General features: G+C 51.3%; 5 protein-coding genes across 5 annotated transcripts; 4 read left to right on the top strand and 1 right to left on the bottom strand.

Annotated features, from left to right (window-relative positions):
• Nucleotides 1–213: 213 nt before the first annotated feature.
• On the top strand, nt 214–3,673 carry FMAN_10408 (uncharacterized protein; the record flags this gene model as incomplete). The annotated part of the gene is made up of 4 exons (XM_041821081.1): nt 214–1,227; nt 1,717–2,572; nt 2,637–3,476; nt 3,570–3,673. 4 exons carry the CDS (start codon nt 214–216, stop codon nt 3,671–3,673), a joined length of 2,814 nt encoding a protein of 937 aa, XP_041686896.1.
• Nucleotides 3,674–4,755: 1,082 nt separating this feature from the next.
• Nucleotides 4,756–5,722, top strand: FMAN_10407 (putative TIF6-translation initiation factor 6 (eIF6); the record flags this gene model as incomplete). The annotated part of the gene is made up of 3 exons (XM_041821080.1): nt 4,756–4,790; nt 4,965–5,036; nt 5,089–5,722. The coding sequence occupies 3 exons, from the start codon at nt 4,756–4,758 to the stop codon at nt 5,720–5,722; spliced, it is 741 nt and encodes a 246-aa protein (XP_041686895.1).
• A 977-nt stretch (nt 5,723–6,699) lies between these two features.
• Nucleotides 6,700–7,505, top strand: FMAN_10406 (uncharacterized protein; the record flags this gene model as incomplete). The annotated part of the gene is made up of 2 exons (XM_041821078.1): nt 6,700–6,758; nt 6,818–7,505. 2 exons carry the CDS (start codon nt 6,700–6,702, stop codon nt 7,503–7,505), a joined length of 747 nt encoding a protein of 248 aa, XP_041686894.1.
• Nucleotides 7,506–7,967: 462 nt separating this feature from the next.
• FMAN_10405 (probable protein phosphatase 2A A chain) lies at nt 7,968–10,298 on the bottom strand (the record flags this gene model as incomplete). Its single annotated transcript, XM_041821077.1, has 8 exons — nt 7,968–8,324; nt 8,376–8,713; nt 8,762–8,862; nt 8,915–9,174; nt 9,227–9,718; nt 9,775–9,926; nt 10,006–10,111; nt 10,233–10,298. The coding sequence occupies 8 exons, from the start codon at nt 10,296–10,298 to the stop codon at nt 7,968–7,970; spliced, it is 1,872 nt and encodes a 623-aa protein (XP_041686893.1).
• Nucleotides 10,299–11,929: 1,631 nt separating this feature from the next.
• FMAN_10404 (putative phenylalanine--tRNA ligase alpha chain) lies at nt 11,930–13,919 on the top strand (the record flags this gene model as incomplete). Its single annotated transcript, XM_041821076.1, has 3 exons — nt 11,930–11,982; nt 12,091–13,821; nt 13,874–13,919. 3 exons carry the CDS (start codon nt 11,930–11,932, stop codon nt 13,917–13,919), a joined length of 1,830 nt encoding a protein of 609 aa, XP_041686892.1.
• Nucleotides 13,920–14,720: the final 801 nt, after the last annotated feature.

Here is a 14,720-nt window from a genome sequence, read left to right as displayed (position 1 = left end):
CCCGGTTTCGATAGGTGACCTACCTCAGTAGTTACAGGACTTGACTTACCTCACCTACCCTTAGCTGGCATTGGACTCTATCTCTCTCATCTACGTCCCATAACTTCCGCCTGTTCCATTCTCTCCGACCTCACCTCAACACTCGCTGTGCGCGATTACCTCCTCCGAACTCCCTCCTCATCTGCCGTCCGCAACGACAATCGAAATCGCAGTATGAGGAACTTCCTCGGCAAGCACAGCAACCGGTCATCGCATGCGCTCAGTGAGCCGCGAAACTCGTCCAAGACGCCTGCGACTTCAACCCCGACGAACAACAGCCAGACTCCGACAGGCGGTAGTGCTGCGACTCCTCAAGCTGCAGGCCACCAGCGTCAACCAAGCCACCAGGCTCAGCAGATCCAGCCGGATCAACACTATCAAGTTCAGCAGCACCAGCAACTCCTTGACGAGGCAGACTCAGCCTCCCACGGCGCCCACTTCGGCCACTCGCACTCGGTCGGTGCCAATGCCAACGCTGCCAGTGCCAATGCGAGCGCCAACAATCCTTCCAACATAAACCCCCATTCAGCCTTGTCCTCGTCCCATAACACCGCCTTCAGCTCGAGCGAGTCCTTTGATTCACAACAGCCGCCTCCCCCCCCTCACTACCTGCAGAATCAACAGCCGCCGTTGCATCTCCAACATCCCCAGCAGCAGCCTCAAGGTTCTCTACCGTTACTGCCCTCCCCCTCCTCCGCTTCCGCTGGCGCCCCTCCCCCGCCGCATCTCTATAGCTCGCCTTCAGCCGCCAGTAGCACAACCGGTGCTAACATTAATCAACATCCTCCTTCTTTACAGCAGCAGCAGAGTTCCAACCTTTCTAACGTCGCATTTGATCCTCATCAGCCGCAGAGCGAATTCAACGACGCGAGCCTGGGCCGTTCGCAGAGTATTCGTTATAGCGCCGCCACGCCTTATAGCCTTCAGACCTCATCCGTAGAGGACCTGAACCGTTACGGCCAAATTCCACCCCAGCAGCAGCAGCAGCAGCAGCAAGCACAGGCACAAGCACAACAGCAAACAGCTCCTGTTGAGAAGCGCTCGACTCGAAAATTAATTAAGGGCATATTTTCTGGGTCCAATCGTGGGGCATCTGACGGCCAACACCACCATAGCATAAGCATCGGCCACAATAACAACCAATCCTACGATAATACTGGCGGCCTTGCACGTCGCCCTTCCAAGCGGGTGAGCAATCCACCGCCTTTCTCTTCTGAATCGTTCCCTGCTTTTGTTGTTCCACTCCTTACCAGTTATGAGCTGGAACCCCCCGTCTTCCTATCTCGTTTGTTCACTTGTCTCTTCCCCTCTCTCAGCCCAGCCCAACACCCCTCTCCCACTCCCAATCTCACTCTGTCTTCCTCTCTGCTCTGACTGTTATTCGGCAAAGCACTCGGCCAGCCACAGTCGTCAAGCCCAGTCCAGAATTTGACCCAATCTCCTTTCATCATCCCTAGCCCAAGCCCAAACCCCAGTCGTTAATTCTGGTACTTTGCCATACCATTGGCGTTAGCCGCCCTCGCCGCGTCCGCCAGCTCAAGCTGAGCTCCTCAGCAGGTCCAGCAGCTCCCCGAGAGTCAACGTTCCCCTTTACCCCAGCTTTCGTCTCGCCAAGGTCTCGACGATATCAATGAACACTATACCGCCCATCAATCTAACCTGCCATCACCTTCACAGACTTCACGAATTTCGCTCCACAACACCATTCGCCAAGTTTCTGGTGAGGTAGACCAACAACAGCAGCAGCCTTACGAGGACGCCGCCGTCTATCACCAGAACCAGAGCCAGGCCCCGCTACAGCAGCAGCTGCACCAACAACAGCCGCAAACCCACGTTCAGGTACATCCGGAGGACCAACAATCACAAAGTGGTTACGAGGCGAACGTGTACGACCAGCAACAATCACCTCTCAACCCACCACAGCATTCGCCTTCGCAACAACCTTATCAATTCCCGAACGCTCAACAGCAAGGCAACTATCACCAGGGTGGTAATCAAGGTGGAGATTTACGATCAGCTCCCGCACACTTGGGCCCCAGCGCACAGTTTCAGAACCCTGAAACAGTCTCTCAGTTCTCGCATGAATCGCCTATCGCCGACTCGGACCAGCGTTCGGCCAAACTGCAATCAGCAACCAACTCTCCCGCTGTGAACCACGCCCTGTATATACAGAATCAAGGTTCAACCCCGAGCCTCCCTCCTGCTCAACAGACAACAACTCAGCCGCAGCAACCCGGTATGGCACCACCGACTGGAGGACCTCCGTCCGCGCGCCGCCCTGACTCCGACAAATTGCGTGGGCAGGCCGATGTCCCCGGTGGCCCGCCCCCCACTTACCGTACCGCCAACTCCATGAACAACATGAACCCGCTACCTCCCGTGCCGCCACAGTCGGCCGGCCAGTCACCGGCTTACCGTGGCGATCGCCCTCCATATGAGGGCCAAACCGTGGATCAAGGAAGGGACAGCCCCCAGCCAGTATCTGCAGTCCCCGCTGAGGCTGGCGAAAATGACAAGTCTTTCAAGGACCTTTGTAAGTACAAACCAGAAGAATCTCTGCCTAGCCGCAGTGAGCACAGCATACTGATTATTTGCAGTGACTAAATACAAGAACGTCAAGAGACTCTACTTTGATGGTAAGGGACAGATTGAGGCCCTCAATGGCCAAATCGTGCATCTCCAGAATGCAGTCGCCAACCAGCGCATGTCGCAATCGCGTACCGCTCTCGACGACAGTGAATACTCGACACGATTCAACCGACTCAACGGTGCCATTAACAACCTTTCATTCAACATTCGAAAAGATTGGCGGTGCGTGCCACAATGGCTTGATAAGTATGTCAGCACAGAAGCACTCAAGACAGGAAAGGCTGAGATGACAGCCATTGGGCGCGCTGTGATCTCACGTTGGATCATGGAGGAGGTGTTCAACAAGTGTTTCCACCCTGGATTAGATGCACAGCTGAGCCAATCTCTCAAGGAGATTGAGCTGGGCATTCGAAGCAACACGCATACCTTGACTAGTCAGGAAGAGTTCGACGCCCTGACGAACAAGATTGTGAGCTGGCGGATGACATCATTGGACGGTTTGCATCGACAGCTCAACTCATCAGCTGCGAACGATAATCGCAATGCATTTATCGCCAAGTCAACGGCGTCCCTGACAAGCTGTCTTTACCAGTTTCTTTGCAACCCGCCACCACCTGGCGTGGACGGTAGCGCATCGATGATCGTGGAGCTTGCGGTGGGCATTGCAGCCAACCTTCCCCTGGAGAGTCGGGATGTGGCCATTACCTACCCGTTACCCGGAGAGATCGTCCAGCCGCACGTAATGGAGGTTGAGAAGGCTGCTTTGCCAGTCTTGGAGGCCCAGAAGGGAGAGGGAGAGGGCGACGACAAGGACGGCGACGATGAAAAGAGCGGCAAAGCTAAGACTGGTACGTTGAATAATGCAACCCCGCCCGAGAGCGGGGAGGGTAACGATGCTTCAAAGAGCGCAAGGACGGATGCTGACGAGGACACTTTTGTAGCGGCCCTGCCGAAGGACTCGAACAGGGTGCGATTCGCAGGATTTATGGCGTTGGAAGTCCGAGGGAGACAAGTACTGATGAAGGCGCCTGTCTGGACACTGTGAAGACAAGTACTTTGAGTATTGATAACTCTAGTACGATGAAGCTCAGGGAAATGAGCAATCAGCGCCATGTGTTGGCTGAAATGGCGAGGCGACAGTAGATATCCGGAGAGAGAACGAGGGCCCGAGAGTTGACCGAGGTTTTAAGGGGCTGTGGTAAGATGACCCCGAACAGGGCAAGATGGGACAGAGGATCACGAACGGCATGATGATGTTCTTTTTATTATTATTAGGGATACTGGATGCTGACCCTTATTTTGTTCTTCGTAAATACACGTTAGCATGAGACGAGCAGTTCATGATGCGACAAGGATTTCCTATTGGCATCTGACTGCATATACAAATTCGGTTTGGAGTCACGAAAAGGCTCCAAATCACGTAACGATTCGAGTATGGATGTATAATGAAGGTGCCTGACCTGGATTAGGATAAATGATATAAGTTAATCACTTACCGTATTTGGACTTGATACGAGATGAGTCGAACCTGGAAGGGTCCAAGCTGCCTGCTATTGAACTAAAGGCCTAAACTTAGTACCTAGGGCTGAATTCTACGAGGCCCATAAGATCCTGGGGATAGGGCACCTAGGTAGCTTCTGGAAGAGGAGGTACTTGATAAACGGCCAAGGAGTCATGTCTTGTCAAACGAGTCATCCCACAGTAGCAAATATCCATATGCGGATACCTTGTTGATTTATTAAGCAGGATCCTTTTCGCCTTACCCGCCCAATCCATAGTGGCAAGGTTCCTTAGCAATTTGCTTCAAGTGAGTCATCAGGCTCATTACTGTTTTCAGACGTCCATGCACTGAGAGCGACAACCTAAGTAACTTTTTAGTTGCTGACTGCCTGAGCTCCACTAACTATCTGATCCAGAAACCGCATTACATAAATAACGGCGAGAGCTCCCCCCCTCGCTCCCAAAAAAAAAGAAGGAGGGGCAAGAAAGCAAAACCAACCAGACGAAGAAAAAAAAAAACCTACGACGAGCATCCACTTTGCGATACCAACAATCTTCAACTACAACAAAACCTCCAAAATTCTAGACTCTACTACGACTTGCACGATCCAGACCACTACAGCAATCATGGCCGTCCGCGCTCAATTTGAGAACTCCAACGAGTATGTCATCTTTATTGTCTTTTCTTCTGGTGATTGAAGCTCCCTGCGCCTCAAGCACCCCGCCCCCGCCTTTCTTATGCGGCGCATATCTACCTCTGTGGATGATATGCCTCGTGCTGTACAATGTGTATGAGATTGAAATATCAGAACTGGATGCTGACATGAAATCTCCAGGGTCGGTGTCTTTTCCACCTTGACCAATTCTTACGCCCTTGTGGCTCTCGGTGCCAGTGAGAACTTCTACAGGTAGAGTCCCCTCACCTATCTTGACAACTAGTCTCATGCTGACATCTTGCAGTGTCTTTGAAGCTGAACTCCAAGATATCATTCCTACTGTGCGAACCACAATCGCTGGCACCCGTATCATTGGCCGTATGACCGCTGGCAACCGAAAGGGTCTTCTCGTCCCCACAACCACAACCGACCAGGAGCTGCAGCACTTGAGAAATTCACTTCCCGATTCAGTCCGTATCCAGCGTATCGAGGAGCGCTTGTCAGCCCTCGGAAACGTCATCGTCACAAACGATCACATCGCTCTTGTGCACCCTGATTTGGAACGTGAAACAGAAGAGATTATCGCAGATGTCCTCGGCGTGGAAGTATTCCGTCAGACTGTCGCAGACAATGTCCTGGTGGGCAGCTACATGAGCTTGTCTAACCAGGGTGGTCTGGTGCACCCCAAGACTCCTATCCAAGATCAGGACGAATTGTCCAGCTTGCTTCAGGTTCCTCTCGTCGCCGGTAGTGTCAACCGTGGTTCTAACGTTGTTGGCGCTGGAATGGTCGTCAACGACTGGCTCGCCGTGACTGGTCTCGACACAACTGCCACGGAGCTCAGCGTTATCGAGAGTGTGTTCCGCCTCGGCGAGGGTCAAGGCCCCAGCAACATCAACACGAGCATGAAGGACACCATGGTCGAGTCTTTCTACTAAGTTAGGCCTGATTTGTGTTTCTGTTTCTCACATTCATACATATACACACACACATGTTGCTTATGGGGCTTTGCTGTTACGTTACTCGTCCTGCAATTGATTGGACGAGCGATAACCATCGTCGCGCAACAAGACGAACAAACTTTTAACTTATACGGGGCCTGGTGTTTGGAAACTTGAATGATTTTGCGGTGCGATTGATATCAGGAATAAGGTATTCATGATCACGATGGTCGAATGATAAATACTCATACATGGACGGCTCTCGGCCCCCCCAGGTGGAAAAGGATTATGTGGTTCTATGGCCAGAGTAGGGATAGGCCTGCTCATCTACACGACCCATCTGATTTGATCTGTTTGGGTTGTAGGATCGTTGTTGCAGCAGGGTATATACATTGTTGCACATGCTGCGTTCCAGAAGTACCTGACAACGGGTACTTGAGGAGATCCATTACATCTCAAGAGTTTACGCCTCGCTAGAACCAATCTACAGTACATGGTACAGACAACCCTATCAAGTTCATCAGTGACGCCTGTCTGCCTATATATTACTAGTCTTTGTATCCTCAAGGTGAGATATGAGCTTTATACTTAGGAAGTGTTTACAAGAACTTCAGTTCTCGGTGCTGTGCCACTACTAAAACTATTCTGAGGGAATTCGTGACATGTTTGATGGATTTTGAACACCTCGACCCGGCTTGTATGGGCGTCAGGTACCTACCTAGGTAGGTAGTAGGTACCTGGATCGATCATAGACATCTCATAATCTATAAGTTTGAGCACCTCAGGTGCCTGTAGCTACCTACCTACCTACGTTAGCACATGAAGAATTACCCCACTTTCACCGCCTGCTCCTTTCGGACGTTTCTTCGATAACCCCACCACAAAATATGCCATCATTGTCACCGTTAATGTCAAGGGTTCAAAAGATTCTGAATAGCTTCATTCCTCTCCAAGCCCGAAACCAGTCTTCCACAATGTCCTCAAATGGAAAGCCCCAGCACCTTGAGCCGTCAAAGCTTGGCACAAAACAATAGTACCCTCTCCCTTGACCCGTCTCTCTCAAACTGCAGACTAACACTCTGCCCCAAACAGCTGGGATGACCTTTACACGAATGAGATAACAAATCATGCTGCCGATCCCTCCGACATAGGAACTGTTTGGTTTGACGATTCAGATGCTGAAGCAAAGATCCTCGAGTTCCTTGACGGTCTGATCGACCCCTCTGACCCAGACTCGCCTGTGCTCTCCCACGACACCACCACCTTCCTCGATCTTGGCTGCGGCAACGGCTCTCTTCTCTTCTCCCTCCGCCAAGAGGATTGGTCTGCAAGAGCTCTTGGCGTGGACTACAGCCCACAAAGTATTGCACTAGCGCGACAAATTACCACCACAAAAGACGACCTTGAGAAGCCTGTCGAATTTGAAGAGTGGGATCTTATAGCTGGACCATACAGCCCTGTCCTCAACGGCGAGCAGACCGAGGGCTGGGATGTGGTGCTGGACAAGGGCACCTTCGATGCCATCTCTCTAAGCGACGAGAAAGATGCCCAAGGACGACGGCTATGTGAATGTTATCGAGAGCGAGTGCTACCCCTTGTTCGAAAGGGTGGCATCTTCTTGGTGACAAGCTGCAACTGGACCGAGACGGAGCTGAGAGGCTGGTTCGAAAAGACCAGCGAAGAAGGGTTCCAAGTCGTTGGCAGAGTTGAGTATCGTTCCTTCAGCTTTGGAGGCCATAAAGGCCAAACAATCAGTACGCTCTGCTTCCGCAGGGTATAAAAGATATAGTAGATGCAGTGTAGTTTGAAGAACAAAGAAAGATACCCATCATCACTCTGTGCTGCCTACAGCACCTATTCTAAACAGTCAATATCATTCACTCTGAGAGCTCTTGTTGTATCATACAATGGTATTTGGACTCGTGTCAATGCTTGGACTATCCCTCTTGGACTCCTCCCCATTTTTGTGATCCCAAAGCTTCATCCGAGCTCATCTCCTTACCCCTTCCAGAGGATCCGCGTCAAGCTTTTGTTTATTGCGTCTTTTGCCGAACATTTCCCCTTTCTCATCTCAACTCAGCGCGGCAATGTCCGGCTCCAACTAGCAGCTTCTAATATGCAACATACGACTTCATAGGCTTCTGCCTGTCTTTCTCTCTTTCTGTAGTGATATGGACGGGACAAAACAAAAATCAGACAAAATCTGTCTCGACAATGATTATTGCTTCATTACGTCTCTCATCTATGGCGATGTATTCATAGGCTCCCCTCCAGCAATGGGTCCCGAGATCTCGGCAGCTGCTGTCGTCGCAAAATATCGCACATCCACGTCGTCGTCCTTTTGCAACTTCTCCAGGTTAGGAACAACTCGTTGTTGGATCAGCTCCGAGCCCCGAGGCGACGGTGTGATCTCACTGCCCTGCTTCTCCAGGTCATACAGGGTACCCTCGTCTGGCAGACGTCGAAGCACATTGATGAGAACGCGGTATGTCTTTGCCACGTTGAAACGGATGTTGGGAATATCGTCAGTGACTAGCTTGTCGAGCATAGGGAGGATCGACTTAGCAATCACATCCATGCTCACAACGCTCGCCAATGTCTGCAAAAGAGTCAGTTTGGGCTCACAGTTTCAGGCAAGGTGGGTAATCACCGAGATAGCGAAGCAGGTGGTCATCCTGTAAAGGTAGTTAGGGTGGTTACCCATAGCCATAACCTTGGGGATGATAGCCTCGCTGGCCCACTCAACACCAAAGACCTCAGTGAGCTTCTTCAGGTTGTGAGTGGCGGCTTCACGAATTGAGAAAACGGTATCTCCCAGCCAACCCATGCACAAATTGCTGAGCTTCTCATCGAAGAATTGAACGCCCAATTGACTGGCGAGGAGAGGGATGTACTCGATAATCGCAAGTCTTACTCGCCATTGCTTATCCTCAGCGAGTTGTACAATTGCGGGAAGAAGTGACTGTGAGAGGAGGTCGATACCGATGACTGCGTTTCGTGAGCTTCATATCATACACAATGAGGTTTGTGACTGACCTTGATTCACGAGCTCAAGCTTGGAGATGATGTGGAGCCTAACCTCCGGGAACTCGTCCTTAAGCATCTGGAGGAACATGGGGAGAAGGTGGTCGATAGTTCTAAGAGGGAAATTAGAATCGAGGCCCTGCTCGAAAAGACTGACTGACGTACTCTTGCTTTCCAAGGATAGGGGCCAGGCCACTGATCTGAGTACCAAGCGCAGCACGGACGTGTTGGGATGTATCCGAGACAAGATCCTCAATACTGCCCATGATGTCGTTGAGGAGCACGTTACGATCCACAAGAGCACAGAAGCCGGGAATCTGGCCAGCAATAGCGGTTCGTACTTCGGCTTCGTTGTCCTTGAGAAGTTTTACGAATGCGGGAACGAGGTCTCTAGAAACAACCTCCTCGTCTACCGCCTTAGCAATCTGTAAAAATTAGCATCAGCAAGGAAAATAAGAGGTGGCAGATGTTGTGAACCTTCTCGAACCGATCCGCGATCATGTATCGGACTCTCCAACTCTTGTCCTCTATCAAATTGCGTAGAGCTGTCAGCAACACACCATGGCTGGCCTGTTGCTCCTTGGGAACGGCTTCGGCAATAGAGATGAGAACCTCGACTGTGAGTAATCGGACGCTATCCTGATCATCTTGCGCGAGGTGTTGGAAGAGGGGTATCATTTCGTCGACAACGATGGTGGCGGGCATCTCCTTGACAAACTTGGCGAGATTGGTGGCAGCCTGGCGACGGACCATGGGTGTCTCATCGTGAACCAGCAGGCCAAACTGCTGGCGCAGCTGCTCTTGGACGGGCGGGGAGACTTTGTTGTACGGAGTTGTGAAGAGGCCACAGCCCGAGACCTTTGATGTGAACCAATCGGCCTTGGCGAGGCGAATTGTGAGGGGAATGAAATATTCCTCGACTTGTTGAGAAGAAAGCTCGGTGCAAATCTTGTTCAGAGACTCGACGGCCTGCGTTGACAGTCAGTGTCAGGAGGGGCGATTAAAAGAACGGCGTGTTCGTTTACCTTGTCGCGAACGACGGGCTCCTCGATAGAAGCAAGGTTCTCGAGGGGAGACAGCAGAACGTGACCCCACTGGGAACCGCCGACATACTCGACAAAGCCGCCAAGCTCCTCGCTCAGGGCAACAAGGACCTCATCTTCATCCTCCACGGATTCTGCATAATATCAAGGTTAGGAGACGTCTTTGTTTTTAAAGCGCATGTTGGTAAGCGGGAGAGCTAATCGAAGACTGACCATCGAGGAAGGGGATAAGCTCCTCGCGGGTTCGTTCAGCGCCGAGAGCGAGAGCAATAGTCGAGAGACGGTGGATGGCGTTGAGACGGAGCAAAACATCATCGTGCTGGAGAGGAATCGAGAGTCAGTAATGAACGTGTAATTGTTCGCTTCTCGGCGATGAGACAACCACGCAGGAAGGGGAAGCGTTGGGATGGAGCGTGGCGTCACCGCCAAACCTAGCATACCTTCAGCTCGTCAATAAGGACGGCGATAGGGTACAGCTCATCGCCAGAGTTGGGCGCGTCAGCCATGGCGAGCGGGGCGGTAAGATCGCAGATTTATCAAGAAAATGAGTGGCAGCGTCCGAGATGAGTCGAGATGATCGTTAGGAGGGAGAGGAAGGTTGGCGGTTGCGGGTGGATCGCGTGTGGTAGTGGTAGTGGTGCTGTGCTGTGCTGTGCTGTGCTGGTGGGTGATGCAATGATTTGCGCTGAGGAGTCCCAACACACGATTTTTGGCCGAAAGACGAGAGCCACAGACGAGGTCACGCAGGGGCTGGGAGCTGTAAGAGACGCTCAGCGCAGAGAAAATGGGAACCTAAGGATGCAGAGTTAAAGGGCAAATCCGTGGCCTAAATCAGCAAGGTTGTCGAGGTTTGAGATGTGGACATGTGAATCGATAGATGAGGGAGGGAGAAGAGGGTGGATGTTTGTCTCTCGCTGGCTGAGGTGGTCAGTGGAGGTGGGTGAGGCTGGTGCTGGTGCTGGTACAGTACTGTTAGGTAGGTAGGCTGCTTCATTTCATTTCACTTCACTTCACTTCGATGCTGCGTTGTTCAGCGACCGATGCCCTGCTAGGAACGCTGCCTTGGAGAGGGGCAACCGCCTAATGCCCCAGGTGAACAGCACCGACAGGGCCCGGGCAGCACTGGCTGGCTAGGCTTGGTAGCTCAGATGTGGCTGAAGTGGGGTCAAAGTGGCTCCTCATTTCCCTGAGAAACATGGATTTTTGAGTGGCAAGCTCTTTTCAGTCTTGCCTTTAGACAGGGCGCTTTAGGTACACTGTGGCTTGAATCTGGGGATGGCAATAATTATTACTCCGTCTTTGAAGCCAAGACTGTGTGAGACCAGAATCGAAACCGTCTTTACCAATGCCCGAGAGCGTACTGTACTTACGGTTCTCGCGGGACGGGTATGAGCATAAAACCCAAACCTTCTGAGGATGCATCGGTTTTGTAAGATCGTATCCGACGTCACTATCATATCTGATCAAGCCTTGAAATCTTGAGCTCCTAGCCCCGCCACTCCTCGCTCAGTGCAGACATCATTATGCATATATCTGATGTTTGGAATTAGGCTGCGCAAGTAGCTAATAACCCTGGCAAATTCACGATGCAACAATACATTGTTTCAGAGCTGTTCGAGCTCAGTATTATTGTTGGTTTGCCGACTTTCCTCGGGTTAGGTTGATGAGTGACATTCAGACAAGATGATCGTTCATAATTAGAGTTAAAATGTCTAGCGTAGTCTAATTTACTTACCAGACAAAGTGCCAGCTGTTTTAATGTCAACTTACTGGCATAAGGCAATACTAATTCTATTAAGAACAGGAAGTTCAAGAAAGCTTCTTGGTACCTGACGGTGTTGCCGGGGATGGAGCATAGATGATCCGTCATTTTTACCCCGCCAAACCCGATCCATTAGAGTGGTACCGTCACAGCACACTATGGCCCTGCATCTTGTCAAGTACCCGAGTATCGCATCGTCGCATGCACCCCGAACTACTACCTAGTACCTACATCCCCAAAAATTCCTGTGACTCAGTACAATCTACGCCCAAATCCACGTCCGACGTCCGACGCTCGACGGAAGACTCACCTCTCGCCTCTGATTCTTCGGAAAAAGGATAATTTACCAAGCAAGGCTCGAGGCTCTGCTTCATCATGCCTACCATTTCCGTCGACAAGTACAAGCTTTACGAAGCCCTCGGTCAAAAGTGCGAATGCCCCTCCTTATTCATATCAACCCCCACCATGAGCTCTCCGACTTCGCGCCCAAGGTCTCCCTATACGTGTGCTGACAGCTCTTGTTCCTATTGAAACAGATTCACGACCGAGGAGTTTGAGGACCTTTGCTTCGAGTTCGGTATCGAGCTTGACGAGGATACTGAAAATGATGAGCGTCCAATTGTCAACGGCGAACAGGAGCCTCCTCAGCTCAAGATTGAGATTCCCGCCAACCGATATGATATGCTCTGCTTCGAGGGTATTGTCACCAATCTCAACATCTTCCGTGGACGTATTGAGCCCCCCAAGTACCGTTTAGTCGAGCCCGCGAGTGGCAAGCTTGAGTCAATCACCGTCAAGCCCGAAGCCGAGCAGGTCCGGCCATATGTCTCTGGCGCTATCCTCCGCAATATCAAGTTCGACAAGAGCCGATACGAGTCCTTCATCTCTCTACAAGACAAGCTTCACCAGAATCTTGCTCGGAACCGAACACTGGTCTCAATTGGTACCCACGACTATGATACGATTCAAGGTCCCTTCACCTACGAGGCTCTCCACCCCAAGGATATAAAGTTCATCCCCTTGAACCAGACTAAGGAGATGGACTCTGCCGAGTTGATGAACTTCTATGAGAATGACAAGCACCTGGGCCGCTTCCTACACATCATTCGAGACTCACCAGTCTACCCCGCGATCTACGACTCAAACCGTGTTGTCTGTTCCCTTCCTCCAATTATCAACGGTGATCACTCCAAGATTTCACTCGACACCACCAACGTTTTCATTGAGATCACCGCCACCGACCTCACCAAACTCGACATTGTCACCGACATCATGGTTACCATGTTCTCCATGTACTGCTCTGAGCCTTTCACTGTCGAGCCCGTCCAGATCAATTCCGACCATAACAACCAAACCAGAGTCACTCCCAACCTGAAGCCCAGAGTTGCTGAGGTTGAAATCGACTACCTCAACAGCTGCACCGGGCTCAGTGAGTCTCCCGAGAGCCTGTGCAAGCTTCTCTCCAAGATGTCTTACACCTCTACGCCATCAACAAGAGATTCCAACATCCTCGAGGTTGCTATTCCCCCAACCCGAGCTGATGTCCTGCATCAATGTGACGTGATGGAAGATCTTGCCGTGTGCTACGGATACAACAACCTTCCCCGTACTGCTCCTTCGCGAAGTGCTACGGTTGGCGCCCCCCTGCTGGTCAACAAGCTCAGTGATATTATCCGAATCGAGGCCGCCGTTGCTGGCTGGAGTGAGGTTATGCCCCTGATCTTGTGTAGTCACGATGAGAACTTCGCTTGGCTAAACCGCAAGGATGACGGAAACACCGTCGTACGTCTGGCCAACCCCAAGACCGCTGAGTATCAGGTCGTGCGATCAACTCTTCTACCTGGTCTTCTCAAGACCATTCGCGAGAACAAGGGCCACAGCGTGCCAATGAAGATCTTCGAGGTCTCTGACGTTGTATTCAAGGATGAGTCTCAGGAACGCAAGGCTCGCAACGAGCGACATTTCGCCGCAGCCTGGTATGGCCGAACAAGTGGTTTCGAGGTGGTCCATGGCCTGCTTGATCGTGTTCTTCTCATGCTTCGAACTGCTTTCCTCACCCACGAGGAGGGTCTTTCTGGCAAGAGTGTCGATTTTGAGGTAAAGGAGAACCCTGGCAAGCCTGATGGTTACTGGATCCAGGAGCTTGACGATGCCACTTTCTTTGCTGGCCATGCTGCTTCCGTATACCTGCGTCTTGGTGGAAAAGAGAGACGCATCGGGGAGTTCGGCATCTTGCACCCTACCGTGTTGGAGAAGTTTGATTTGAAGTCAGCCCCCATGCCGACCAGTATCGACGTGACATCGCTAACATATTCATAGATACCCTGTCAGCACTCTCGAAATCAATCTCGAGGTCTTCCTGTAATGTCAAAGAATCTAGAGAAAACCTACAGCACGAGGGTTAGGGCAGCAAAAAAGGGCTACGGACGCAACGAAATCATGTGGATATGATTCAATGTCAACAGACACGCTTCCACAACTAAGATGACTTTTCAAGATAGACAAAAATAAAGAAGAAACCAAACAAGGCTGGGTGTTGAACTTATGAAAAGGGTTTGATTCACTATACTCTATAACTACCTACCTAATTCACCTAGTCTGAAGGAGTCTATTGCTGTCTAAGCCCTCGCCGTGTACCGCGTGATTGGCGCAAAATCAGAATGTCATCACCACTCAAGTTAAACGCCAATGCCGGCTCATGATATGCCTCTAACGCCAACAAAAACGTCCGCATGTGTAACCAGGAAACCAAGTTTGACAACTCGGACATCATGAACCCGAATGCTCTGCTTACATCTCAGAATGTGCCATCGCACGCCTCTGCCCATCAGATTTGGAGAGGACTCTCTCGAGATTTGCCACAGGTTTTGGCATTTCAATAGTTGGAGAGTGACACGGCGTCGGCAGGCCCGCATCGGGCTGGAGGCCATCAATGGAGTCAAGTCTTGAGCGAAGGCCCAAAGACTCAGAATCGCGCCGCTTGATATACTCCCATTCTCCACTGAGATCGCTGGGTACACTGTAGAAGCTGCAGCGCTCGAGCGCTGACGGTGCGTCAGACTCTGTTGTCAGAAGCGGCAGTGCTATGGGAGGGTGTAGCCAGGGACAACAGTGCCGCACGGATTCATGGGTCTCGACAATCAAGTAAGGGCCAGGATCTGACTCT

This window comes from Fusarium mangiferae, assembly GCF_900044065.1.
Source record: "Fusarium mangiferae strain MRC7560 genome assembly, contig: FMAN_scaffold011, whole genome shotgun sequence".
NCBI lineage: Eukaryota > Fungi > Ascomycota > Sordariomycetes > Hypocreales > Nectriaceae > Fusarium > Fusarium mangiferae.
Note: the sequence above shows the minus strand (reverse complement) of the source record. Positions and strands in the feature narration are given on the sequence as shown.